A 27250-nucleotide genomic window follows, 5' to 3' on the forward strand; every position below is an offset into this window, starting at 1 on the left:
GCAAATGAAATTCAAGTGTTGTACTTGGGGATTCAACTTCAAGAACAAGTGAAGCCACCTGACAAGATTAAGTTTTCCCTAAACTAGCCTTCATTGATGTAGGCAACATGCCCATATATTATATGTCCTTAACTAGTTTTTTTTTCTTTTAAGTTTATTTTCTTATTTATCAAAGGTTACTGTCTTGCTCACTTACTTGCCCCACCTGACCACTGTTAATTGCTGTTGGTGGTTTACATTGATCTCTTAATACAAATCTTTTTTATTTCCATTTCATTCTATACAATCACATGTTTACTGTGCAACCGAGGCATATAACATTGAGTAATAAACACAGCCCTCACTTTTATAGAGAATGCCCCCTATACATTGATCTCTATCAGGGGTCTCCAACCCCTGTTCTGCAGATGGGTACTGGTCTGTGGTCCATTGGGAACCAGGCCATAGAAGTGGCAGGCGAACGCATGAAACTCCATTTGCTCAAGTGGTGGAAATGCACATGGGACACCATACCCTCTCCATGCTGCCAGTCAATGGAGCTGGAAAGGTTGGCGACCAATAATCTATACAGCGTCAGTATCTTTTTAAACTGCATGTAAAGTTATTGTCGTGTAAGATCTGGTAGAAGTGATTTAAATTTTCTCATCACTGTAAAGCATTGCACTTGTGATACTTGCAATTTGTCTTTCAAGGTTACAACTGTTGCATTATCCACATGATTAAGTGATCAGGATTTGGGTGCTTAACAAATATGGTAAAAATAACCATAAAATTGGATCTGGTCATGATTCATTGTATTCATTGTGGTCATAGGTGGAGGACTACATTTACATACAATTTAGTCCATGAAAAGGTGGTGTATGTATTTAATGTCTTTGTGTGAAGACATATACTGCCATCCAACCCATCAACTTATTCAACAGAGGATTCTAAATTCAGGCATTTCAGACTACTGATTACCTAGCCTCTGGTTGAACATCCATTGAAGAAGAAGATATCATCTCAATGGGTTCCAACATTTAACTTTTCTTACTGTTAAGAAGTGATAGCTTTGCAATTCTGTTTATTTCTAACACTGACTTTCAAAATCCGCATTTCTATAATTTGAATACATTATTTTATGTCTTTCACTTTGGAACTATACAGAATAGACTGTAATTTTCTGTGTGATATCAATTCCCCTCCCATTTTTCCTCCACAGTAAGGGGAGGATGGATTAACTTGTGATCCACATAATTGGACAAAGTTTTTTTTTTAATATTTGTTCAAAGCAGAATCACTTCCAATGATTTTGAAACTGATGCAGTTTAAAGTTGTACTTCCTTTTTTTCCCTTATATATTGCAGTCATTTCAAATTGCTAGTCTACAGTTCACTGCTATTCCAAGAACTTTTTCAAAGACACTTTCAAAAAAGGATTATTGAGCCAGGTTTCAATCATTCTATATCTGAACCTTTGTTATATGTTTCTAGTATATACAGGTAGTCCTTGTTTAGAGACCACAACTGGGATTGGCAACTCAACAATCAGATGAAGTGGCCATTTAGTGAAACCACCAATTTGTGTGTCATTTCTTTTGCTTTGCAGACCTGCAAAGGTCATAAATATGAGGACTAATTGCAAACCTATTTTTTCATCACCATTGTAACTGCAATGTCACTAAATGAAGCAGTTGCTAAACAAGAACTACCTCTTTATATATATATATGCTATTCCTTTTATATTCAAAATATAAATAAAGTAAAACTGTAGTAACCAAATCAAAGCAGGAAATAAGAGAGAGAAGAAATTCAAATTCAGGTTTGCACTTGATTTAATATTCTTGTACCCTTTTATATCTTGTTATCCTTGCAAATACTCATTGCTTCTAACACAACCATTATATGCTATCTTTTATTCCTTAAACTTATGTCTCTCTTTTTGAATATCTCATAAACTCCATCCAACTAAATACTTTTCATTTGTATGCTATCCACATTCATTCATCCATCACCCATTAAATATCTGCTCCGACTGCATTTACTTTTCTCCTGTGCGCTGCTTGGAGAATCCAAGCATGGGTTAATTTTGGCCTGCTTGCCTAGAGACAGAATTGGAAGAAATCTTGACCACGCCTCCTCAACTCGGCAGAGTCCAATTTTTCAATTCAGTCTGCCTAAGAGAGATGTAATCAATATTTTTCCAGTTTAGTTGACAAGGAAAATTATCAGTTGGAAGAATTATTTTCTGTTCATGGCTTGTGTTATGTATGGACGTACGTTATTAAATTTACATGTTTTCACATGCTCACCAGGGATTGGTTGCCCGAACTCCGGGAAGTTTAAAAAACTGTCATTGGCCGGCTGGGCTGCCGGAGCATCTTAATTTACATGTTTTTACATGCTCACCAGGGATTGGTTGCCCAAACCCCGGAATGTTTAAACTACTATCATTAGCCAGCTGGTCTGCCGGAGCTCCTTAAAAGGCGAGCTCCAGCAGCCCAGCCAGCAGAGCACAGTCACTTACTATTGCAATAAATAGTGCTGAAACTCACTCGCTCCTCTTGCCTGCTGCTTCTCACTGATCTAACAACTTCCATGAGTTGCCCATGGCTTGAATTTCTTTCAGAATCTGTGATACTAAAACCTATAGTATAATAATAGCCACTGTTTTGCAGTATTGTTTGTCTTTTCCCCCTCTCATGTATTAGCAAGAAGAAATAACCAGTGGACGTATCTTAGAAGTTACTCTGCCATGTCCATGCTCCTGTTTCCTATTCCATCCCATTTCCCCTATTTTTTATTCCATATGAGAGCCTGAAAACTCTTTCCGAATTCCAATAATGTAGAAGATGATACAATTTCCTTACTTCTGCTTGCTATTTTTTTCTGTTGGGTTTATTGGTGGAGTGTCTTCCTTATTGAAAGTTGTTTTCACTGTCAGTTTCTGTTGTATGATTTCCTTTCTTTGAGCTGATAAACCTTTATTCTTTCTGATCAGTTGAAGCGGCTACTTGCTGCCTCAATACATCAACTTTTTCTTCAAGGGCTGCCGCTAGTTGTTTTTTTTTTTTTTAATTTATTAAGGATTTATATGCCGCCCTTTTCCCTGAGGGGACTCAGGGCGGCTTACAACAATGAAGGAAAGGGAGTGCAAGACAAGACTTGAAAAAAAAGAATCGTGATTAAAAGAAATTAAACCATAAAAATACAACATTCACTCAACATTCGGGCGGGGTGAGAAATAATCCTATCCCCAGGCCTGACGGGATAGCCAGATCTTGAGGGCTGTGCGGAAGGCCTGGACTGTGGTGAGGGTACGGATCTCCACGGGGAGGTTGTTCCATAATGTCGGAGCTGCAACAGAGAAGGCTCTCCTCCGCGTAGTCGCCAGTCGGCACTGACTGGCGGATGGAATTCGGAGGAGGCCTACTCTGTGCGATCTGATGGGACGCAGGGAGGTGATTGGCAGGAGGCGGTCTCTCAAATAGTCAGATCCACTACCATGGAGCGCTTTATAGGTAGTAAGTAAGACCTTGAAGTGCACCCGACGATCCACAGGTAGCCAGCGCAGCTCACGGAGGATTGGTGTAATATGGGCGAACCGTGGTGCGCCCATAATCACTCGCGCGGCCGCGTTCTGGACTAGCTGAAGTCGCCGGATGCTCTTCAAGGGCAGCCCCATGTAGAGCACATTGCAGTATTCCAGCCTAGAGATCACAAGGGCTCGAGTGACTGTTGTGAGAGCCTCCCGATTCAGGTAGGGCCGCAACTGGCGCACCAGGCGAACCTGGGCAAATGCCCCCCTGGTCACAGCCGACAAGTGGTGGTCAAAACTCAGCTGTGGGTCCAGGAGGACTCCCAAGTTGCGGACCCTGTCTGAGGGGAACAGATTTTGCCCCCCCAGCCTGATCGATGGAACGTCAGCCAAATTTTTGGGAGGAAAACACAACAGCCACTCGGTCTTTTCCGGGTTGAGTACCAGTTTGTTAGCTCTCATCCAGTCTTTAACAGCCTCAAGGCCCCGGTTCATCACGTCCACCGCTTCATTGAGTTGGCACGGGGCGGACAGATACAACTGCGTATCGTCCGCATATTGATGGTACTTAATCCCGTGCCTCCGAATGATCTCGCCCAGCGGTTTCATGTATATGTTAAATAGCAGGGGGGACAGAACCGAGCCCTGCGGCACCCCACAGGTTAGGGGCCTCGGGGACGATCTCTCCCTCCCCACTAACACCGACTGCGACCTGTCTGAGAGGTAGGAGGAGAACCACTGTAAAACAGTGCCGCCCACCCCCACCTCCCGCAGTCGTCGCAGAAGGATACCATGGTCGATGGTATCGAAAGCCGCTGAGAGGTCGAGGAGAACCAGGATGGACGCATAGCCTCCATCTCTGGCTCTCCAGAGATCATCGGTCAATGCGACCAAAGCGGTTTCAGTGCTGTAACCGGGCCTGAAGCCAGACTGGAAGGGGTCAAGATAGTTAGCTTCCTCCAAGGTACGCTGAAGCTGTAAGGCCACCACCTTCTCAACAACCTTCCCCAGAGAGGGGAGGTTGGAGACTGGACGATAGTTGTTAAGAATTGCTGGATCCAAGGACGGTTTCTTCAGGAGGGGCCTCACCACCGCCGCCTTAAGCGCGGTGGGGAGGTGTCCCTCCCGAAGAGAGGCGGTGACAACCGCCTGGATCCAGCCTCGTGTCACCTCTCTGCTGTTGGCAGTCAGCCAGGAGGGACACGGGTCCAGTATACAGGTGGAGGAACTCACAGCTCGCATAGCCTTGTCCACATCCCCAGAGGCAACATCCTGAAACTCAACCCAGAGATGGTCTACCAAGTTGTTCCCCTGTGTCCCGGCTGGATCTGCGGGGGTGGAGTCCAGTTCCGATCGAAACCGAGCAATTTTGTCCGCCAAGAACTGACTATATTCCTCAGCCTTACCCTGCAGGGGGTTCCCCGTCTCCCTCCTATTTAGGAGGGAGCGGGTTATCCTGAACAGGGCGGCTGGGCGAGACTCGGCGGACGCTACCAAGGCGGACGCTACCAAGGAGGCAATATGTGATCTTTTGGCGGTTCTCAATGCCCAAATATACTCCTTGGTGCAAGCTGTCAACAGTGCTCGGTTCGATGCGGACCTATCGGACCTCCACAGGTGCTCTAGGCAGATTTTTTGTTAGATTTTTCTCATGCAGGAAGGCAAAAATGCCAGAAGTATTGTAGGTCACCGGGGTTGACTCCTGTCCATCTATTTTTGAAGTGCTTGTATTATTTACTGGCTATCCATCTGTATAACATGCTTTCCCATTTTTAAGGTCCTTTCATGTTTCCTAATATTTCTTACAAGCCATATTTAAAATTATTAAACCCTGATGTGAATAAAACAGTTTTTAATTTATTATGAATAAGAAACAGAATTACTATTCCTGGTGTCAGCTACATTTGAGTAACATAAATTAAAATGAAAGGACTTGAGGGTATATAAAAAAATATCCTGATGGATGGGGATCCTGTGCCATCTTTAGTCTTAATCCAATAAATAACATTTCTAGGGTTTTTTAAAGGATATCTACATGGTGATTTTTTTTCTTCATTTGATAAAATAGCAAAGATGAGCCAAAAGCTCTGCCCAATTAGAAATTACTCTAGTTAGTGCAGAATTTGAAAAGTGACATGAAAGGAATGAAGAACACGTAAGCATAACAGTTCAAACTTATTTGTATTACATGTTCTTCACAATACTATTACATCATGATACAATCTTCCCAAATTTCTTTCTTTTTGTGCAGCCATTGCATGGTGAATATAAGGTTTATGTGCAATTGAAGCTTATTTCAGTAAAGTGTTTTGAAATGTTTAAAATTACTTTCAATAGGTGGGAGAATTACAAAACATCAGAGCAGTAGAATAATGAAGCAGTTAACCATTCCTGAAAGTTTTGTTTGTTTGTTTCTAAATGTAAAAATGTCTAATGTATTAAGTATCCTGTATTCTTACTTAGCAGCAGTGAAAAACAGTGCAAAAAAGAGAGGGAGGGAAGAGATGTTTGGGGGTTAAAGTCAAACAGCTTAAGTCTGCTTTTTAAAAAAAGTCAGTTGACCTTGTTTTATACAAGGGAGAAGGTAGAATAATGCTAAGGTGAAAGATTATCTCCATTAGTAAGTCAGAAAGACTAGGGGCACTTATCTCTGAACAAATTAACAAAAACAGATAACACTGATGAAGTCATTATCTCAGCCTAATCACATTTTAATGTATTGGATGGTCGATGATGTCTGTTTTATTTTAAAAAGTCTATTAACTAAGAAGCTATTGCACAGAATATTTGCATTTTCTAATTCTTAATGCATTTTTCTATTAACAGATACAGAAGTGGTATATAAAAACAGGAATGGACATGTTATTAAACTGAATGTAGAAACAAACACAACTACATTATTGCTGGAAAATGCAACTTTTGTAAGTATTACTTCTTTATTTTTAATGAGAAATTACATTGCTATACTTTTTTTCTTGAATTTATATGCAATAATTATTTCAAATCTACCTCATGTATAATTTTGAATGTGGCATGTTACTGTGGCATGTTCTTGCCTACTTTATGGAATAACAGATAAGCAAGAGACCATGAGACCAGCAAGATTAATTGATATTGATTGAAACTTAAAGCATGTGCGGGTTTGGAATGGCGACCGGGCTTTTTCGCTCTCTGTAATCTGGCGAAAAAAGTACTGAGAAGCCTTCCAAACAGTCCGCAAAGTTTTCGGAAAGAGCCTCTGGATGAGTTTAAGACCTCTAGAACGGAAGGACCAGAAGGAATTTTTGGAAAACATCGCTCCCGAAGGCTTGTTTTTAGCCTTCACAGCGCCTAGCAGCTTGAAGCATCCAGCTGTGCGAGGGCAGGACGGCGGCGACACACGGATGGTCACCGTCTTTCTAACATCTTGGATACCTGGGTGCCCCTGGGTGCCCCGGCTGTCGTCTGCCCGACCTGGTGAGCCCACTAACTTTATCTGCGAGCCCTGGTCCTGGAAGTCACCCTAGAGCAGCGGAGCGGCAGCAGCGGGAATTGGATGAAAAATGGCTGCCTGAGCTTTTCGCTCTCACGAATTGAACTCCCCCGCTGTTCTTTTTAGATTTAAGCAGTGTGGGGCTTGGAGAGGAACCCTGGATTTTCATTTACAGCCTAGAAAAAAAGGAGCGGTGAGCTTGGGGATTTTTAATTGGCTGTTACCATCTTTTATTACTACTACCATCTTCCATTGCCCTAAAGAGGAGGAGAAACTATCGTGCCTTGGGTGAGCGAATTGAGCGGCGATCTAGCCACCACCATCATAGCTCGCCTGAACGCCCGCCCCTCCCCTATCTTGTGCTGTGGTGCCTACCTCTCTCGCCGTTGTAGCCTCTCCTTTTATCCTCCCGTGTGTCGGACAATTTCTTTCCCTGCCTGCCCCTGCTGCTGCGGAGCCTTGTCTGCCTGTTTCCCTGTTTTTTCATTCAACACGAGTTTCTCACTGCCTGGCCTGCGACCATCAGCATTGGCCTGGAACAACCGCCCTTCTCCACCGCTTGCTACCACTGCTGCCCTGGAACACCTAATGTGAGCAGCGACCACCTGTTTTAACATTTGACACCTTATGGTGTACATACTTATGGTGCATTCGGTTTGGGGAAAGGAGTGATAGAGGATGGCAGCTTCAGGGACAGGGACTTGGCATTTTAAAAACTGGGCACCAAGCTGGCACCCTCCCCTTTCCCCTTTCAACTGGTTCCAGTCATTTTTAGACTTTAGACATCCAGACTTTGGCCCTCCCAGGACTTTAGGAGAGGGGGAGGATAAGATATCCCCCTGCATATCATCCTTATATCTCCTATGGACCGTTATTGATGATCATTCTACGCTTTATCTTGATTTGGAGGGTGTGAGACTGCAAAGCTGGTGCTTGTTCATATCTGGGGCTTGCGCTTTGCCCCCCCTCCATCTACAACCATCTCACATAATACGGACCTTGGACCTTGGCCTTGGATCTTTCTGGAACTTGGAGGAAGGGAGGTTGGCTCTTCCGGAACTCATAATTTAAACTCTGTGTTTGCGCAATTTTAATCGGGTATGCTGAGTGTATGGGGTTGAATGTGTTAGTATGAAAGACCCACTTTTAGTATTATTATTGCTGTATTTTTTCTGTGTTTTTAACTATATTGTGGGGACTGTTTGTGTGAGTGTCTGAGTATGTCTGATTCGGAGGACCTGGCGGGGCATGCGGGGGTCATTGGGGTGGTTGGGGGAATTACACCCACGGGAGAGAGTCGGAGCATTGCGGTCATAACAGGGAGAGGCAGATACGGCGGGGACTTTAGGGCTGGCCATTACCGGGGAAGGAGGGTTCGCTATATCGCAGAGATCCCTCCTTCCGGCCCTATGAGTCCCACTCCAAGGTCAGATAGCGCTACCAATCAGGACCCTGGTCTCAGGCTGCTGTCGCTAAATGCCAGGTCTGTTGTTCATAAGGCTCCCCTAGTCCGGGACTTGATTGTAGACGAGGGGGCAGACCTGGCATGTATTACTGAGACATGGCTGGGCACTGAGGGAGGAGTCCCCCTCGTAGAGATGTGCCCAGACGGATTTCAGGTGCTTCATCAGCCGAGAGCCCAGGGAAGGGGTGGCGGTGTGGCTATTGTGGTCCAGGAGTCTTTAGCACCTCGTAGGATCCCTGCTCCGGAGCTTGCCGGGTGTGAGTCCCTACTAGTGAAGTTGGACCTCAAGGGTCAAGTGGGCCTGCTGCTAACGTACCTGCCTCCCAACTGCGTTGCAGCAGCCCTCCCCTCGCTCCTCGAGTCAGTAGCCGAGCTAGCAATTGAGTTCCCTAGGCTAATGGTTCTGGGGGACTTCAATTTGCCTTCGCTCGGTGAACACTCTGATGGAGCACAGGAGTTCATGGCATCCATGACAGCCATGGGCTTGACCCAGGTAATCCGAGGCCCTACCCACTCAGCAGGGCACACACTCGACCTCGTATTCCTCTCGGAGCAGTGGAGTTATGATCTTGGTCTGAGGGGAAATGAGACCATTCCCCTGTCGTGGTCAGACCACTACCTACTGAGGCTAGACTTCCGGAGGCCAAACCCCCACCGTAGGGAGGAGGAACCGACCAGGTGGTTCCGCCCCAGGCGACTTATGCACCCTGTTAGGTTCCAGACGGAGCTTGGGGTTATTCCAGATGCTCTCGCCCACAGTTCGGCGGAGACTCTTGCTGCGGCCTGGCACTCGGCAGCATCAGGGTCTCTGGACCGGATTGCGCCACTACGGCCCCTCCGGGTCAGCGGCTCACGGAGGCCTCCTTGCTTCACCGAGGAGCTCCATGAGATAAAGCGCCGGAGGAGACGCCTAGAGCACCTGTGGAGGTCCGATAGGTCCGAGTCGAACCGAGGACTGTTGACAGCATGCACCAAGGAGTACATTTGGGCATTAAGAACAGCCAAAAGATCACACATTGCCTCCTTGGTAGCGTCCGCCGAGTCCCGCCCAGCCGCCCTGTTTAGGATAACCCGCTCCCTCCTAAATAGGAGGGAGACGGGGAACCCCCTACAGGGTAAGGCTGAGGAGTATGTTCAGTTCTTGGCGGACAAAGTTGCTCGGTTTCGATCGGACCTGGACTCCACTCTTGCAGATCCAGCCGAGACACAAGGGAATGATTTGGCAGACCATCTCTGGGTTGAGTTTCAGTATGTTGCCTCCGGGGATGTGGACAAGGCTATGTGAGCTGTGAGCGCCTCCACCTGTATACTGAACCCGTGTCCCTCCCGGCCGGTTGCCAACAGCAGTGAGGTGACACGAGGCTGGATCCAGGCGGTTGTTACCGCCTCTCTTCGGGAGGGGCACTTCCCCACCGCGCTTAAGGCGGCGGTGGTGAGGCCCCTCCTGAAGAAACCGTCTTTGGATCCAGCAGTTCTTAATAACTACCGTCCAGTCTCCAACCTCCCCTTTGTGGGGAAGGTTGTTGAGAAGGTGGTGGCCTTCCAGCTTCAGCGTACCTTGGAGGAAGCTAACTATCTTGACCCCTTCCAGTCTGGCTTCAGGCCCGGTTACAGCACAGAAACCGCTTTGGTCGCATTGACCAATGATCTCTGGAGAGCCAGAGATGGAGGCCATGCATCCATCCTGGTTCTCCTTGACCTCTCAGCGGCTTTTGATACCATCGACCATGGTATCCTTCTGCGACGACTGCGGGAGGTGGGGGTGGGCGGCACTGTTCTGCAGTGGTTCTCCTCCTACCTCTCAGACAGGTCGCAGTCGGTGTTGGTGGGGGGGGGAGAGATCGTCCCCGAGGCCCCTAACTTATGGGGTGCTGCAGGGCTCGGTCTTATCCCCCCTGCTATTCAACATATACATGAAACCGCTGGGTGAGATCATTTGGAGGCACGGGATTAAATACCACCAATACGCGGACGATACACAGTTGTATCTGTCCACCCCGTGCCAACTCAATGAAGCGGTGGACGCGATGAACCGGGGCCTTGAGGCTGTTAAAGACTGGATGAGAGCTAAAAAACTGGTACTCAACCCGGAAAAGACCGAGTGGCTGTTGTGTTTTCCTCCCAATAATTTGGCTAATGTTCCATCAAGCAGGCTGGGGGGGCAAAATTTATACCCCTCAGACAGGGTCCGCAACTTGGGAGTCCTCCTGGACCCACAGCTGAGTTTTGACCATCATTTGTCAGCTGTGACCAGGGGGGCATTTGCCCAGGTTCGCCTGGTGCGCCAGTTGCGGCCCTACCTGAACCGGGAGGCCATCACAACAGTCACTCGAGCCCTTGTGATCTCTAGGGTGGAATACTGCAATGTGCTCTACATGGGGCTGCCCTTGAAGAGCATCCGGCGACTTCAGCTAGTCCAGAATGCGGCCGCGCGAGTGATCGTGGGCGCACCGCGGTTCGCCCACATAACACCGATCCTCCGTGAGCTGCGCTGGCTACCTGTTGATCGTCGGGTGCACTTCAAGGTCCTACTTACCACCCATAAAGCGCTCCATGGTAGTGGATCTGGCTATTTGAGAGACCGCCTTCTGCCAATTACCTCCCTGCGTCCCATCAGATCGCACAGGGTAGGCCTCCTCCGAATTCCATCCGCCAGTCAGTGCCGACTGGCGACTACGCGGAGGAGAGCCTTCTCAGTTGCAGCTCCGACGCTATGGAACAATCTCCCCGTGGAGATCCGTACCCTCACCACCGTCCAGGCCTTCCGCACGGCCCTCAAGATCTGGCTACCCACCACTGAAGAACTGTTGTTTTATGTAAACTTTAAAAAAGACAAATAAGGATGTCACATAAAACATAATCTTTATTGGTTATGACTGTACTTTTAAATTTTAGCAAATAAAAGCTTCAACATTCATAAAATCTGTTCAGTAGAAGTCAAGCTGATTCATCTCTGAAGATAGTCAGGTAGAATATTTTCCAGCTAAAAAATGTTATTAAAAGGTATAAATTTGATGAGCTGCAATTCATGTTGCTGCAAGTCATGTCATCAGGTATGCATTCTAATAATATTGTTAGTCAAAAAAGATGCTACCAGACTCCTTATATTTGTCTATCTGTCCTTCTACAGTGGACAGCAAAAGAAAAAAAATGTAAAAGGAAAAAAATAAATTAAATGCTTGTATTTATCTACTGATCTGTACCATAAAGTTATTTTCCATTTAACTTCACCAATTTTACATTATTTGGTATTAAAATTGCAGAATTTTCATATTTACCGTTCAACTAATCAGACGAGAGCTTGCGGTGAGGCTGCAGCAAGTTCAGCCTCTCAGGCGAGACCTGAGGTGAGGCTGAACTAGCTGCTGCCTCACCATGGATGACTCTGCTTAACTGTTTAAAAAAGCCTCTTAAAAAGTGCCCTCTACTATGAGGCAGGAGAACTGCGTGCCTCACCTAGTCTGACTTTTTAGTTGTTTTATGATCGTTCACCACGAGCAGAGTTAAGCAGAGGCTTAAAAGCCTAAAAAGTCAGACTAGATGAGGCACACAGTTTTCCTGCCTCATAGTACAGGGCGCTCGTTCTTCCTGTGACTCAGCAGCAGCAGAGTAAGTGACAGCCATTCCACGTAGGTGTGGCCACACCCCCATACCGGTATGCTCCCCTGCCCCGCAGCCCATTTGCAAGGCGCTTCTCAAAGAGAAAGAAGCAAGGGTAGGACTTCTTCAGAGGAACCAAGGCAAGAGCAGAGTTGAAGTTCTCTCTGAAGCAGCTGGAAAAGGTACATGTGGGTCGGAGGGAGTTGGAGGAATTCAAACTTCATCCTCCTGGTGCTGTGCGGAGCTTTGGGCGAAGACTGGAGGGAAGGACCCTGACTCGCTTGTGCTCTCCCTTCCCAAGTGTAGTTTGATTGTAGGTGGAGCCATGTTGCCTTTTCAAACCTGTAATCAGTGAAGCTGGGCTGGATTTTTACATAATGGATTCTTCCGGGACTGGGGGAAAGTGTGTATGCTACAGCATGGCTCTTTGCCTGGCTTCCTGCCTCCTCCTGTGGTCTCCTCAGTGCTCGCTGGTGCTCTCCCTCCCCAAGTTAGTGACTTCCTCCCCAGCCCCTCATCCATTTCTCCCCTCCACACAAACAGCTGGATAAAACTATATCAAAATCCAGCCCAGCTTCACTGATTACAAGTTTGAAAAGGCAATGTGGCTCCGCCTGCAATCAAACTACACTTGAGGAGGGAGAGCACAAGCAAGCACTGAGGAGACCACAGGAGGAGGCAGGAAGCCAGACAAAGAGCCATGCTGTAGCACACACACTTTTCCCCAGCCTCTTTCTTTTGGAAGGCTCAGATTGGCTCCCCACCGGCGTCTCTGCCTCTCTTCTCACCCCAGTCTGCCAGCAGGAAGTGAGTGGATGGGCTTTATTGCATTCCAGGCATTTTCCACCCAGACAGCAGGCTGCATTTGCAATGGAGGAGGTTTGCCCAGCGTTTGGGGAAGGCAGTGGGGGAATGGGGGGATGGCAGAGGAGCTGCTTTCAAGCCATTGGAAAAGATATCCAATCAAACTTTTGTGTGTGTATGTCTGTGTGTTTTTTTGAGAGAGAGATAGTGACACAGAGAGGGAAGGGGGGTAGGAGAGAGAGTCCAATCCAACTTCTCTGTGTGTATGTGTCTATGTTTGAGAGAGGGGGGAGGAAGGGAGGAAGGGAGGGAGGAGGGGAAGGGAGAAGAAAAAGAAAAAGAAAGAAGGAAACTTTTTTCACAAAGGGGAAAAACAAATGCTGTCGCTTTAAATCGGAACTGAGCATGCCTTGCTGCGGAATTCTGGGAGTTGAAGTCCACAAGTCTTAATAATTTTAAATTGAAAAGGTTTTTTTCAGCAACTATATAGTAGAGAGGAAATTTCTGAGGACTAAATTAAGGAATTTTTAGATAATGCAAATCTACCTAAGATCTCAAATGAAGTGAAAGGTGTACTAAACCAAAAGATAACAATAGATGAATTAAAAAAGGCAGTCAAAAAAATGGAAAACAACAAAACTCCTTGCTTGGATGGTTTGCCAGTTGAAATCTATAAAACCTTTTTGGAAATCTTAGGACAAGGGATGATTGTAATATTTAATGCTGTCTTGATGGATTCTATCGTACCGAAATCATGGGCTGAGGCCTATATAACCCTTTTGCCTAAAGCTGGAGCTGACCGTACCCAAATTAAAAACTATAGGCCCATTTCACTTTTGATTGTGGATTATAAAACCTTTGTAGCTACATTGGCAGATAGACTTAAATTCTTCCTTAGCAAATTTATACACCCTGATCAGAACGGCTTCCTGCCATCAAGGCATTTGAAAGATAATGTTAGAATTATTTTGGATGCCTTAGAATATTATGAAGCTCGGCTGGATAAACAAGTGGCCCTTATGTTTCTTGACGCACAAAAGGCTTTTGATTGGGTAAATTGGAAGTTTATGTTGTCACAATTAGAAAATATGAAGTTTGGAGAAAACTTCTTAAATGCAGTTCGGGCAATTTATGTACAACAAACTGCGACATTATTGGTAAATGGAGAAGAGGCGGGTGATATTGAGATTTGTAAAGGCACAAGACAAGGATGCCCGTTATCCCCCCTACTGTTTATCCTTTCATTAGAACCCCTTCTTAGAATAATGAGGAGTGATATACAAATTAAAGGGTTACGAGCTAAAGCTCAGGAATTTAAGGTCCAGGCTTTTGCCGACAACCTTGTTTTTATTTTGGAGGATCCTATGGCTTCTGGGATACAACTTTTACATAAAATAGAGGAGTACGGTATGATAGTGGTGTTACGTATAAATAAAGAGAAGACAAAACTGTTAATTAAGAATATGACTTTGAACCAGAAAAGGGAAGTACAAAGCCTGTTAGGGATTAACATGGCCCATAAAATACAATACTTGGGAATTTGGCTCATGGCGAGATGTTCCTCTATCAAGGTAGATAATTATATGAAATTACTACAACAGGTATCTAAGGATATGACTAATTGGAGTGGTAAAAAACTGTCTTTGATGGGCAGGATTGTGACAGTTAAGAAACGTGTACTACCAAAATGTTTCTTTTTGTTTCAAACGGCACCGACTAAATTTGACATTTTTTAAAAAAATCCTTGGACACAATAGTGGCTCAATTTATATGGCAAGGCAAGAAAGCACAAATTAAAGCCCAAACGTTGCAAAAATGTAAAGAACTGGGAGGCTTCGGAGTACCCAACAGGGAAGCATATTATAATGCAGCAATTATGACATGGGTGAAGGATTGGGTGACGTTGAGTAGAAGGCGCCTATTGGCTATAGAGGGACATGACTTCCCCCAGGGATGGCATGCCTCCCTCTGGCAAGAAAGAGATACCCCCCATAGGTACTTCATGAGACATTATATTCGGAAGATTTTGATAGGGGTGTGGGAAAAGATGAGGAAAAAGTACTATCTTAGGGTTCCGTGCTGGTTGGCACCATTGGAGGCCTTAACACATACCAGTGTATTTAATTGGACAAGAAACATAATATATAAAGACATTATGACAGAAGATGGCAACATGAAAACAAAGATGGAATTAGAGCAACAATGTAGGAATCTGGAATGGTGGGAATATTTACAGATTAGAAATAGGTTTAAAAGCGATAAGGTACAGTTTGGGATCTATCCAAACCCTCAGGGGCTAAATAAGATTTTGTTTGGTGGAGATAAGAAAATGTTATCGAAGATTTATCAATTTTTGACCTGTCAAGATGCTAAAGAAGAGATGGATAAAAGCCTTCTAATAACATGGGGGAGAAACTTTGGCTATGAGATTGAAATGGGCACATGGTGGGATCTATGGAGTAAGACTATTAAACTTACAATATCCACAGCGTTTATACAAAACATATACAAGATGGTTTATAGATGGCACTTCCCCCCGATGAGGTTAGCCAAAATGTTTCCTAGATTATCTTCACTGTGTTGGAAATGTGGAAGAAGGGATGGCACATTCTACCATATTTGGTGGTCTTGTACCGAGGCCACGAAATACTGGAGAAGGATTCAAAACTGGCTATAAGAGGTTACCGGGGCAAGCATGGAATGAAAACCCAAGACTTTTTTACTAAGCATAAAACCAGAAAACATGAGTAAATGTATATGGCATTTGAGCCTACATATAATTGTGGCCGCAAGAATAAGCTATGTGCAATTTTGGAAATCTACTACCATACCATCGGAAGATGCCATAATTAAAAACATTTATGAATGTGCAGAAATGGACAGAATGACGGGTTGGCTGAGGGACAAAGGAGAAACGGAACATTATCTTAGCTGGAATCTATGGTATATGTGGGCGACAAGGAGAACAGCAGGGACTTAAAACGGGGAAAGTTAAATAGCAGTTATTAACAATGGGAACTAAAAGTGAACATGGGTATTGTAATAGATCCCTGAACTTTGTAACGAGAAGATGCTGGTTAGAGACTAAACAATGAGGAAGAAAAAAAAAGTTGGGCTGTGAATGACTGTCACCGCGGTGTGGGGGGTGGGGGTTGTATGTTTAAAGTTGTATTTGTATTTGTATGTCTTATTCTTAAAAAAAATGTATAACCAATAAAGATTATTTTTAAAATAGGTGCAGGAAAGAACAAATTGGTTATATGGTTATATGTTATATGGTTTTATGTTTTTGAAGTTTTGGGGTTTGTGCAATATGATCATTGTGTTTTTAAAAGGCTTGTGAATGGAGCCAAACTTTCTCTAGGGTAATTATCTCATTATGTCTATCTGGCAGGCATGTGGAATGAGCCTCAGGCAGGTTTCTTTGTTAGCAGAAAGAAAGAAAAACAGCACAGCAATTTAGGGCTAGAAGGAGGTCATCTAGTCCAACCCCCTGCTGCAGCAGGAAACCTTACATTGTATGGATTATTTTTGGTGCCTCTAATAGAGAGGAAAATTTTCAGAAAGGAGAAATAGTTTACTAGGACATGGCTGCCATGCAGAGAATGGCAGAGATAGTCTTTGACTTATGACTACAATTGAGCCCAAAATTTTGATTGCTAAGCAAGAGCGTTGTTAAGTGAGTTTCACCACATTTTATCCAATCCATGATATCTCCTGGTGAGTGACATCAAGTTGGCTACTCCCACCCAGTCACATGACTGCCAAGCCACTCACACAAAACAGGCCACACCTACAGAATAGGTTCTAAAAATTTTCAAAATCCACCACTGTGTCAGTGCCTCACCAGCCATAAACCTCACCACACGTCACTGGTGGACAGTATCTGCTTCTTTTCTATCACTCACTTCAGCTCTATGAATTGTAATTGTTGAAAGATTTAACCTGGAATTAGTGAAATAAAACTTGGCGTCCTAACAATTCGATAATTAGTAAGTATAGAATTAGTTTATGTGTGTATAACTAGTTTCTTCATTAAGATTTAAAGAAAATTGTGTCACTGGAATCTGTGACAGCAAGAAAATTAAAGGTGGAAAAATGAAAAAGCTCTGCTTTGTGATGTTGTATTATCATTCTCTGTGTCACTGTCAATTAGAGAATTAAATCTCAACCATGAAAGATGCTTTCCCACCAAAAAAGCCAAGATTTATTGCTATTCATTTTATATTTATATATCATATATAGGAGACATGGTGGCACCTATATAGAATGCAGTATTACAGACAAACTCCACCCACAGCCAGGAGTTCGATTCTGACCTGCTCAAGATTGAATCACCCTTCCATCCTTCCAAGGTGGATAAAAATAGGACCCAGATTGTTAAGGCAATATGCTGACTCTGTAAACCGCTTGGAGAGGGTTGTAAAGCACCGTGAAGCAGTATATAAGCCTAAGTGCTAATGTTATTGCTAGCACTATAATATTACAATTAATCAAACATAAAGACTCAATTTACCCAAGAAGATGTCCTGTCTTTTAAAGCAGCTAATAGCTTCTTAATTTGTCAGTATGGATTACAAAGCTAAACTACCAAATACTTTTTGTTGGTTGTTTTTGCATTTTCATAATGAAAAGAAAATATAATGATTTAACACTATTAAACCAATGCTCTTTATGATATTCTTTTGTGGGCCACAAAGCATCCTTTTAAAATTTGAAAATAGGAAAAAAACCTTCAAAACAATATAATTGTAAAAGAAGAAAACATATTTACCCAAGATACTTCCTATCAGAAGCAGGTTTCATTAATACTGTCCAGAAAAATTATCTTCAATTTTTACCTTCCAGCTTTTTCAATTTTATGGAATTTAGTTTTGACATTGTTTTCAAATTAGAAAATTAATTTAGAAAAATTGTTATGGATAGAATGCAATTTCTTACATGTAGCCTAGTGTCTTTATATGTGTGATTCTTCTTCTTCCACTGTACAATTATCCTGGCTGCCATGCTTTAATTCAGTTCCAAGGAGGACGTACAGAGTTTATCCCATGGAACTTTCTCAGTTTAGGCAGTTTCTGTGTACGAACCATTATGATAACATCTGAGATATCACCAGAGAATTCTGCATTATTGCAAAATGATTTAAAAGGTGATGGTAGATAAAACTATATCATAAGCAGTATTATGTTAACATGCAATTCTCTTAGTTTTTGTTTCATTTAATTTTAGTAGATTTAGAAAAGCAGAGCACTCTTAGCACTGTAAAAAGAAAGCAATTTAATTGATATTTGTGTTTTCTCCTAATATTTAAACTGCTCTTTGGTTAATATCCCAAATATTATTACTACCAATTCTCATTGTCTGAATTTTAAACTGAATTAAACCTAGATCTCACTGAAATTTAATTGGACCGATAATATTATACAACTATTTGTTTAATGTTAATTCACAGTCTATAGAAAAAGTGACTTAAAAGTGAAGAAATGACTCAAAACGTTCATTTAAAACCACTGGACCACCCCCACTGTGATGGCATTGCAGTTCAGGAGCTTGGCAATCTGCTTGCATTATGACCAGTTGCAATGCCCAGTGGGATGTAATTGTAACATTTTTTTGCTGGTATCCCCATTGGGGAAATAGGATTTGCCTAATGACCACATGATTTATCAACCACTGTAAAAATTGTCATAAAATTAGGTCTGACTCTAAGTACGATCACAAAAACGTGTGACAGAGACTCCAGTTCCATTTGTGGTTGTAAGTCAAGGACTACCTGTAATTTTATTTATGCATTTCTTTTAATTTTATACCTTTAAAATTCTGAACGTAATTGAAACAAATTTAGGAAAGTAGCTCAGATGTACATTTTCTTTTTTAGTTATTAAATGAAACACTGTTGATGCAGATGAAACCTGCTCTCTTAAGATGTCAAATTCTTGATCTTTCATACATAAAATATATACATTTACTATAAATAATATGCATCCAAAACTTCATGTAATGTAGAGTCTGGTTCTATTAAAACTATTTCTTTAGTCCAGGAAAGGGTTACAAATTAATGTCATTCTTATTATTTTCCACTAACTTCTTCAACTCAGCTTAAATAAAATGGGACACATTTATAATTCATTTAAAGTGGGCCTGGGCATTAAATTTCAATAGTTCTCCCTTATCCGATCTAATGTGAAAATTATGTGTGAATATTTCAGAAGACAACTGGAATAGTATTCAGGAGATTCATAATGAAATTTAAGTAACAGCTGCTATATATTATATCTTTTAACCACTACATGATATATTAGCTAATCCATGAATACTGTGTCATATTGTATATATTTATTTACTTGTTTACTATTAAATTTACTATTAGATTCACATTTTGGCTTTCTATTTATACTAAGGTGACCAGACGTCCCGCTTTTGGCGGGACACACCCGCCTTCCAATGCATTTTCCCGCGTCCCGCCCGCCTTTTTAAAAGGCACGCTTTTTTTGGCGCTCGCAGCTCCCGCCCATCAGCTGCTAGCTTGCTGGGCTGGCTCATCGTTCTGTTCTCTATCCTACCAGATGAGCCAGCCCAGCAAGCTAGCAGCTGATGGGCGGGAGCTGCGAGCGCCAAAAAAAAGCGTGCTTTTAGCCTTTTACCTACTACCTACAAATTTAAGCCAGCCCAGCCTCCCGCTCACTGATTGGATTGGCCTGGACTCCAGCCAATCAGTGAGCTGGCTGGGATGGGAAATTTTCAGCACGCTTGCGCGAGTTTCCATTTCCTTTCTACAAAAGACGAAAGAGGTTGCAGCTGCGCTGACTGGTGAGTAATCTAATTCTAATCGAATTTTCCGCTCGCCGCGGCAGGAGGAGAGGGTGGGGGCAGCTGCAGCCGCCCGCGGCAGAGAAGTTCCACGCGGTGCAGGGGCTCCCGCCGCCCGGCAGAAGCCCCTGAACTGCGTGCGGGCGGCTGCCCCCTCCTCCTCCGGCCGCGAGGAGTAGTCCGTTCGTGCAGAAATTGCCCGCCCTGGCTGAGTGAATTGGGATCGCCTGCGGCCGTGAGGAATCCATTTGTGCAGGGGTCCTCGCGGCCGCAGGCGATCCCAATTAAATTCACTCTGTGCGGGCGGCAGGCGCTGCGCCCACGAGGAGCTGCCTCTTCGTGAATGGGATCGCCACCTCCGAGAGCATGGGCGCAGCGGCTGCCGCCCGCACAGAACGTCGTGCGGGGGTCCCGCCGCCCGGCAGAAGCCCCGGGACCCAGTGCAAATTCGCTGCCCGAGGTGAAACGGCCGGCAGCAGCCTCGCTCTCCTGCTGCGGCTTCTGTTTCAGTAGGGAAGAAAACTTCCTTTCGCTTCCCGGGCTTCTGCCGGGCGGCGGGACCCCAGTCAAATTCGGGAAGCGAAAGGAAGTTTTCTTCCCTACTGAAACGAACGCTGGCCGCAGGAGAGCAAGGCTGCTGCCAGCCGTTTCACCTTGCGCAGCGAATTTGACTGGGTCCCGGGGCTTCTGCCGGGCGGCAGAAGCCCGGGAAGGCGAAAGGAAGTTTTCTTCCCTACTGAAACGGACGCTGGCCGCAGGAGAGCAAGGCTGCTGCCAGCCGTTTCACCGTGCGCAGCGAATTTGACTGGGTCCCGGGGCTTCTGCCGGGCGGCAGAAGCCCGGGAAGGCGAAAGGAAGTTTTCTTCCCTACTGAAACGGACGCTGGCCGCAGGAGAGCAAGGCTGCTGCCAGCCGTTTCACCGTGCGCAGCGAATTTGACTGGGTCCCGGGGCTTCTGCCGGGCGGCAGAAGCCCGGGAAGGCGAAAGGAAGTTTTCTTCCCTACTGAAACGAACGCTGGCCGCAGGAGAGCAAGGCTGCTGCCAGCCGTTTCACCTTGCGCAGCAAATTTGACTGGGTCCCGGGGCTTCTGCCGCCCGGCAGAAGCCCCGGGACCCAGTCAAATTCGGGAAGCGAAAGGAAGTTTTCTTCCCTACTGAAACAGAAGCCGCAGCAGGAGAGCAAGGCTGCTGCCGGCCGTTTCACCTTCAAGGTGAAACGGCTGGCAGCAGCCTCTCTCTCCTGCGGCCAGCGTCCGTTTCAGTCGCTTCCCTTGTCCGTCTTGATTGCTGGAAGCAGTAACAAACGGCGCGTCCGCTCCGCATCGCCCTGACAACCACCCCAGCCGGCGGCTACCGGGCCTCGCTGGAGTCAATTGAAAACTGCGTTCAGCGCTTTGAGGACCTGAGGCATCTTGGGAAATGTAGTTCCCTATCAGAAAGAATGGAGTAGCTGCGAATTTGTAACAACATAATATAACTTATGAGGCCGGCGGGCGGGGGGCGGGCGGGGGGCGGGAGGGGCCGCTTTCCTCGGCCGGGAGCCGCCCTCGTGCTGACCCGCCGCGTCCCCGGCACGGAGAAGGGGAAGGGGCACGCCCCCTCCTCGCCTGCGCCGCCGCCGCCGCCGCGGGAACGAGCGGCCACGTGCCTCCTCCTCCTCCTCCTCCTGCTGCTCGGAGACGCCGCCAGCCGAGCTCGCTCCGTTCCTGCGCGGCCGCACGTGTGGCGGGAGGCGGGGGCAGGTGGCGGCCCCGCGGAGGGCAGCTGGGCGGCTGCCGGTGGATGCCCGGAGGGAGAGTTGCGGCGCAGCCTCTCGGCTTTCCGGCCGTCCCGCTTGAAGAGCCCCGCTCTCGCGCGCGGGCCAAGCCGCGAAAGGCAACGGGCAGGGCGGCACCGGCGGCGGCCGGGTGACTCCGCTCCCCTCTGGGCGGCGTGTTTGCCGGGGGTGGCCCTGAAGCCAGGCGGGCGGGGTTTTCGCCCATCCAAACGGGGAGGAAAAGGCTGCTCTGCGCTGGAGGCCGGAGTGACAGCCTCCCCCGTCCCTCCTTTCCCCCGAGGGCCCCGCCTGGTGCCTGCAGGAAGAGAGGAGCCCCCTGGAGCCCCCGGGCCTCCTTCCTTCCACGGGGAGTTTGGCACCACCGGCAATAAGCATTGAGCGCTGCTGCCTCCCTTTTCCCCGCGTTCAGTGCTGGGTTTTGCCGGGTAGCGCGTCAATCAGATCCCCCCCCCCGCATTACCCGTGTCCGCCTTTGAAAAACTTCATCCTTTCAAAAGCAGATTTGAAGGCAGACTAAAGGCTCCCAGCCAGGCTCTGTGCTGGCTAAAAAACTACGTAGCCCCCAGCCCCCCCCCATGATTTCCAGGCTAAGAATCCTCCTTCCATCTTCCCTGATGCTTGTTATCCAATGACCGAAGCATTTGATGTAGATGATTGCGGCACGTGCTACTCCCAAACCTGCACTTTCAGCCTAGTGCTTCTTCTCACCAATTGAAATTGTATAGATTTTCAAAGTCAGACTTTTTGCTCAATTTCCTTCAAAGTATTTATACGTTTTCTCACTGTTTTAATGCTACATAATACTGAATGTGCTTTGCCAAAGTACATGCCAAAGAGGACAATCATTTTAAAACTTATATTTGTGCAGTCCTTGCTCTTGGATGTTCAGGACAGTGGACTGAGGCTCATTTAATTCTTCGCTGCATGACCAGTCAGAAAGAGAAATAGTGCACTTACTGTGAGTCATTCGAGCCCCTGCCTGAACCACACCTCCCCAAGTTCTGTCATTGTCATTAAATGGTCTTAAACAGTCCGCTGTATTATTCATCAGGAGTCTCATAGGTTGTACCTCTTGGTCATGATTTACTAGAAGGAGAGAAGGAGGCAGAGCTGGGGAGCAAAACATGTTTTATGTAGGAATATTTTCACTGCTCTAATTCCACAAAATTTCAGGCATACATAGTAAAAACATCCTATTTGCAGATATAAACCATTTGAGGAAACCAGTCTTGTGGGTAAAGGTCTGAACGTCCTCTCGCAATCTGTTTGTTTTCTTTCAGGTGGTTCATTGCTCAACTAGGTAACATCAGTGCTAGTGAATGTGAGGTTGGCACCTTGTTTATATATCGTAGTTTTAGAGGTTGCGTTGTAGTCTTTTTGTTTCCTAAGTTATGTGTCTTTTGAAAGTTAGGTAAATGTGGTTTATCTTCATATGTCTTGTGTCTGAATATCAAACTTCCAGGAGATCCTACTATTTTGGGACCGGGTTTACCTAAAACACGATTAGTTTCCCATGGCTGAATCTGTCCATGTGTGGTAAGATGGAGGAATTTTTGTCACGCCTTCTGACTGTAGTTAGTGTTCATGGGTGCACTTTGCTAGTCTGTGGAGTCCTTGTGCTCCCTGAACTTGGCTGCTTGCTTCCACACCTTTCATTCCCCGACTAGGTGATAACATCACTGGTAGGGAGTACGAGGTTTGCTCCCTATTTATATACATTAGCTTGCCTTTCCATATTGGTGGAGGAGTGTGTGTGCGTGGTTTTCTCCTTGGTTGATTCGACTATTGTTTTCTGCTTCATTGTCTGGAGTTAATTCCTGCTTACCCCAGTCTTGGTAGCTGGAGACGATATTTTCTTCTTAGCTTTTTTATTGTCTGTTTTTGAATAGTGTATAAATGTGATTTATTTCTGGGTGCTCACTGCTGGCTGATTTCTCTGAATGCCAAGCTTCCAGGAATTCCCTAAATCCATTTTAGCATTAGCTTGGTTTAAGCTAATTTAGCTTGTGAGCCGCCCTGAGTCCCCCTCGGGGAAAAGGGCGGCATACAAATGAAATAAATGAAAATGAAATGAAATAACTTGGTGCTTCGCAGGTTACGAAAATCTCGTTTGATTTGCACACTGTTTTTTAAAAGTTAGCTAAAGAAATTATGCTGTGAAAGCGACTAGATAGCCCCCCTCCCCTTCCTGTGTGTGAGAAAGGGAAGGAGAGGAAGGAAGGAGGGAGGGGGGAGGAAAAGAAGAAGGGAGGGGGGAGAAGATGGAAGGAGAAAAGATGGATGGAAGGAGAAAGAATGGAAGGAGAAGGAGGAAGATGGAAGAAGAAAGGAAGAAAAAGAAGAAGGGAGGGAGAAGGAAGGAGGTAGGAAGAAAAGGGGAAGAGAGGGAAAGAGCAGAAAGACAAAGAGGATGAAGTTGATAGGCAAGAGGAAGGGGGAAGGAAGGGAAAAAAGAGGGAGAGAGGAAAGAAGAAAGGATGGAACTAGAAAGGAAAGAAGGGAAGGAGGGAGGAAAGGGGAAGACAGGGAAAGAGCAGAAAGACAGAGAAGGTGAAGGTAGATAGGCAGAAGGAAGGAAGAAGCAAGAAATAGGAAAGGAGGGAAGGAGAAAGGAACAAAAGCAAAGAGGAAGGGAGAAATGGAAAGAGCAGAAAGACAGAGAAGGTAGATAGGCAAAAGAAATGAAGCTGAAAGAATGGAAGGAGGAAGGAAGAGAAAAAAGGAAGAAGGGAGTGAGTGAGGAAAGGAGATGATGGAAGGAGAAAGGAAGGAAGAGAGGGAAAGAGCAGAAGATGGATATGTTGGCATGAAAGGGATCCGGGCACAATCTCACCTGTTCCAAGTAAAGTTGCCTTTTGCAATTGGCTACCGGTAATCCTCGACTTACGACCAGGATTGATCCCCCAATTTCTGTTGCTAAGGGAGACGTTTGTTAAATGATTTTTGCCTCATTTTGCGACCTTTTATTGCCACGTTAAGTGAATCATGGTGGTTGTTAAGTCAGGAACATGGCTGTTTAGTGACCAAAATTACAATGGCATTGAAAAAAGTGACTGATGACCATTTTTCACACTTAGCGACCATTTTCACACTTAGCGACCGTTGTGGCATCCTCATGGTTACGCGATCAAAATGTTGATGTTTGGCAACAGATTCGTATTTCTGATGATAGTTTGAAATGGTGACAGTATAAATTATTGCTGGTGTAATACTTAACAATGGTTTTTAAGGATTTCTTTTATTTATAGAATACCTTTTTTATTATTTTGGGGGGATTTTTACTTTTAAATTGTTTATAAAATGTATTTACTACAAGAAATGTTCCTTTTTGCAAATGTGATCTTTGCACATCTTTGTGATGCAATATGTTCAAACCAGGTTTATGTGTCTCAAAGTGGCTGCTATTCTATGGGCAGGCCAGGTTGGTGCAAGGCAGCTTTGCCAGATTTTGTGTGTTTCACCCTCATTGAATTTTATATCGTATAAAGAATGGAAGGAGGAAGGAAGAGAAAAAAGGAGGAAGGGAGTGAGTGAGGAAAGAAGAGGATGGAAGGAGGGAGGAAGGAAGGAAGAGAGGGAAAGAGCAGAAGACAGATAAGGTGAAGGTAGATAAGCAAGAGGAATGAAGGAAGAAGTGAGGAGTCTCGAGGAGGGGGAAAACATTTAGTGACCAAAGTTACAATGGCATTGAAAAAAGTGACTGATGACCATTTTTCACACTTAGCGACCGTTGCGACCATTTTTCACACTTAGCGACCGTTGCAGCATCCTCATGGTCACGTGATCAAAATTTTGTTTGGCAACAGATTCGTATTTATTCTGGTTTCAGTGTCCTGGGGTGACCTTTTGACAAAAAAAGTTTTTTTAATCAAGCCCCCCCCCCCCCCCCCAAGGGTGTCCCTCTTTTCCAATCTGAAAATCTGGTCACCTTAATTTATACAAATACCAGAGTAACTTATATCAATTAAAATTTGGTAAATATAAAACATAGCAGTACAATGAAACAGTTTTAACATTTATCATTGGATCCTTGATGTACTCTGAGCTCGGTTCTTTTTTTGTACAGATTTCATTACCTATGTAGGTAACATCATCAGTGCTAATAGGGAGTAGAGTTTGATCTTTTTATATACTAGTGACATCATTAATGGTGGGAATGTTTTTGGTGCATATTTTTATCTGGAAAAGCAGATATATATATCATTGATCTTTCATATATATATATATATATATATATATATATATATATATATATATATATATATATATATATATATATATATATATATATATATATATATATATATATATATATATATATATATATATATATATATATATATATATATATGAAATAGATCTGTACTAGTCTCCCTTTATTTATCAGCACAAATACAACAACATTATACATATACATATACATATACATATACATATACATATACATATACATATACATATACATATACATATACATATACATATACATATACATATACATATACATATACATATACATACATATATATATATATATATATATATATATATATATATGTTGTTGTATTTGTGCTGATAAATAAAGGGAGACTAGTACAGATCCATTTCAAGCTATTTAGCTCTCATCAGCTAGCCATACCCTTACTGGGATTTGAACCTGGGCTATATTACATACTAGGCAGACATCTTAGCCATTAGGCCACAGGCTCTTATCTGTTTCAGCGAAGCCAGGGTGAAAGGTATCTATTAGATTTTTACAACCCCCGGTATGCCCAAATATGGGAGGAAGATCACTACTTCCATTCTCTGTCCTTCGGCTCATCACAAGAGACCATCCAGGCAGAAACCCAATATTTTTACTGTTGCCTTTTTGTTACATTTTGTTGTATTTGTGCTGTGTTTGTTACATTTTGTTGTATTTGTGCTGATAAATAAATATTTGTAAGGATACTTACAAATGATTTTATCTTTATTACCATGCATAATAGCATGTCATTTTTATAGATATGTACCAAGAGTTGGAATTAAAAGGTTTGAAATTACAAAGTAATGTTCCTTCCTTAACATTAGTGGCAGCTCCCCAGGCCTTGCAATTGTATTTAATAGGGTCAGAAAATACTAGTCTGTTTTATATTAAGCAAGTTTTTTTTAAAAAAAAAATATTGGACATAAAAGAAGGTCGGATTTAACTATGAATGAAATATCTGAATTATTGTTTGTGAGTATGAAAGGAATAATTCATAGATTGATAAAAATATTGATTAATGCTTTATTCTTGGGTAATAATAACCAAAGAATCAGATATAGGTTTGGGGATATATTGTGCACCCCAGAATAAGATCTGAGGGCAAACTTACATAGTTCAGAGGCAAAAATAAAAGAAAAGTATAGAAAGACAGAGTAGATTATTTTAGGGGCCAAGAATTGATCAGAATGTTGATTGCTTGATACCATAGGTGTCTGCTTGCAAAAAGTTTGCTTACTTTGAATGCATGATAAAAATGTAATTCTGATCATGAGGCAAAATAATGAATTTAAATGCTAAAGTTGACTGATTTGATTGTTTATCATGAAATATTAAAATAATTTATGAAGGTGATGACAGATTTTGAATGTGGGTCAGAACATAATTTGTGGGTGGGGTTTATAAAGATTACATCTTGCTAAGAATCGGACAAAATGTCTTTATTGTTCCCCTATACAAAGGTAGCAAAAGTGAATTTAAAAATTACATGTAGTTCTCTCTCACATACACAGAATCACTGATGCTCAGGTCCTTTTGTCCCTCTGACCAGCTGGTGTGAC

General features: G+C 44.1%; 1 protein-coding gene across 1 annotated transcript in view; it reads left to right on the forward strand.

Moving 5' to 3' along the window:
- The window catches only part of DPP10 (dipeptidyl peptidase like 10), a 273664-nt gene that overhangs the window by 118406 nt on the left and 128008 nt on the right, over window positions 1-27250 (forward strand). Inside the window, exon 4 of the mRNA XM_087707706.1 lies at window positions 6343-6437. Coding sequence (XP_087563832.1) covers window positions 6343-6437 — 95 coding nt within the window. The remainder of the gene's footprint in view (window positions 1-6342; window positions 6438-27250) is intronic.

This window comes from Thamnophis sirtalis, unplaced genomic scaffold (genome assembly GCF_051295495.1).
Source record: "Thamnophis sirtalis isolate CommonGarterSnake01/CBP01778 unplaced genomic scaffold, rThaSir2_p1.2 scaffold_1, whole genome shotgun sequence".
Taxonomy (NCBI): Eukaryota; Metazoa; Chordata; class Lepidosauria; order Squamata; family Natricidae; genus Thamnophis; species Thamnophis sirtalis.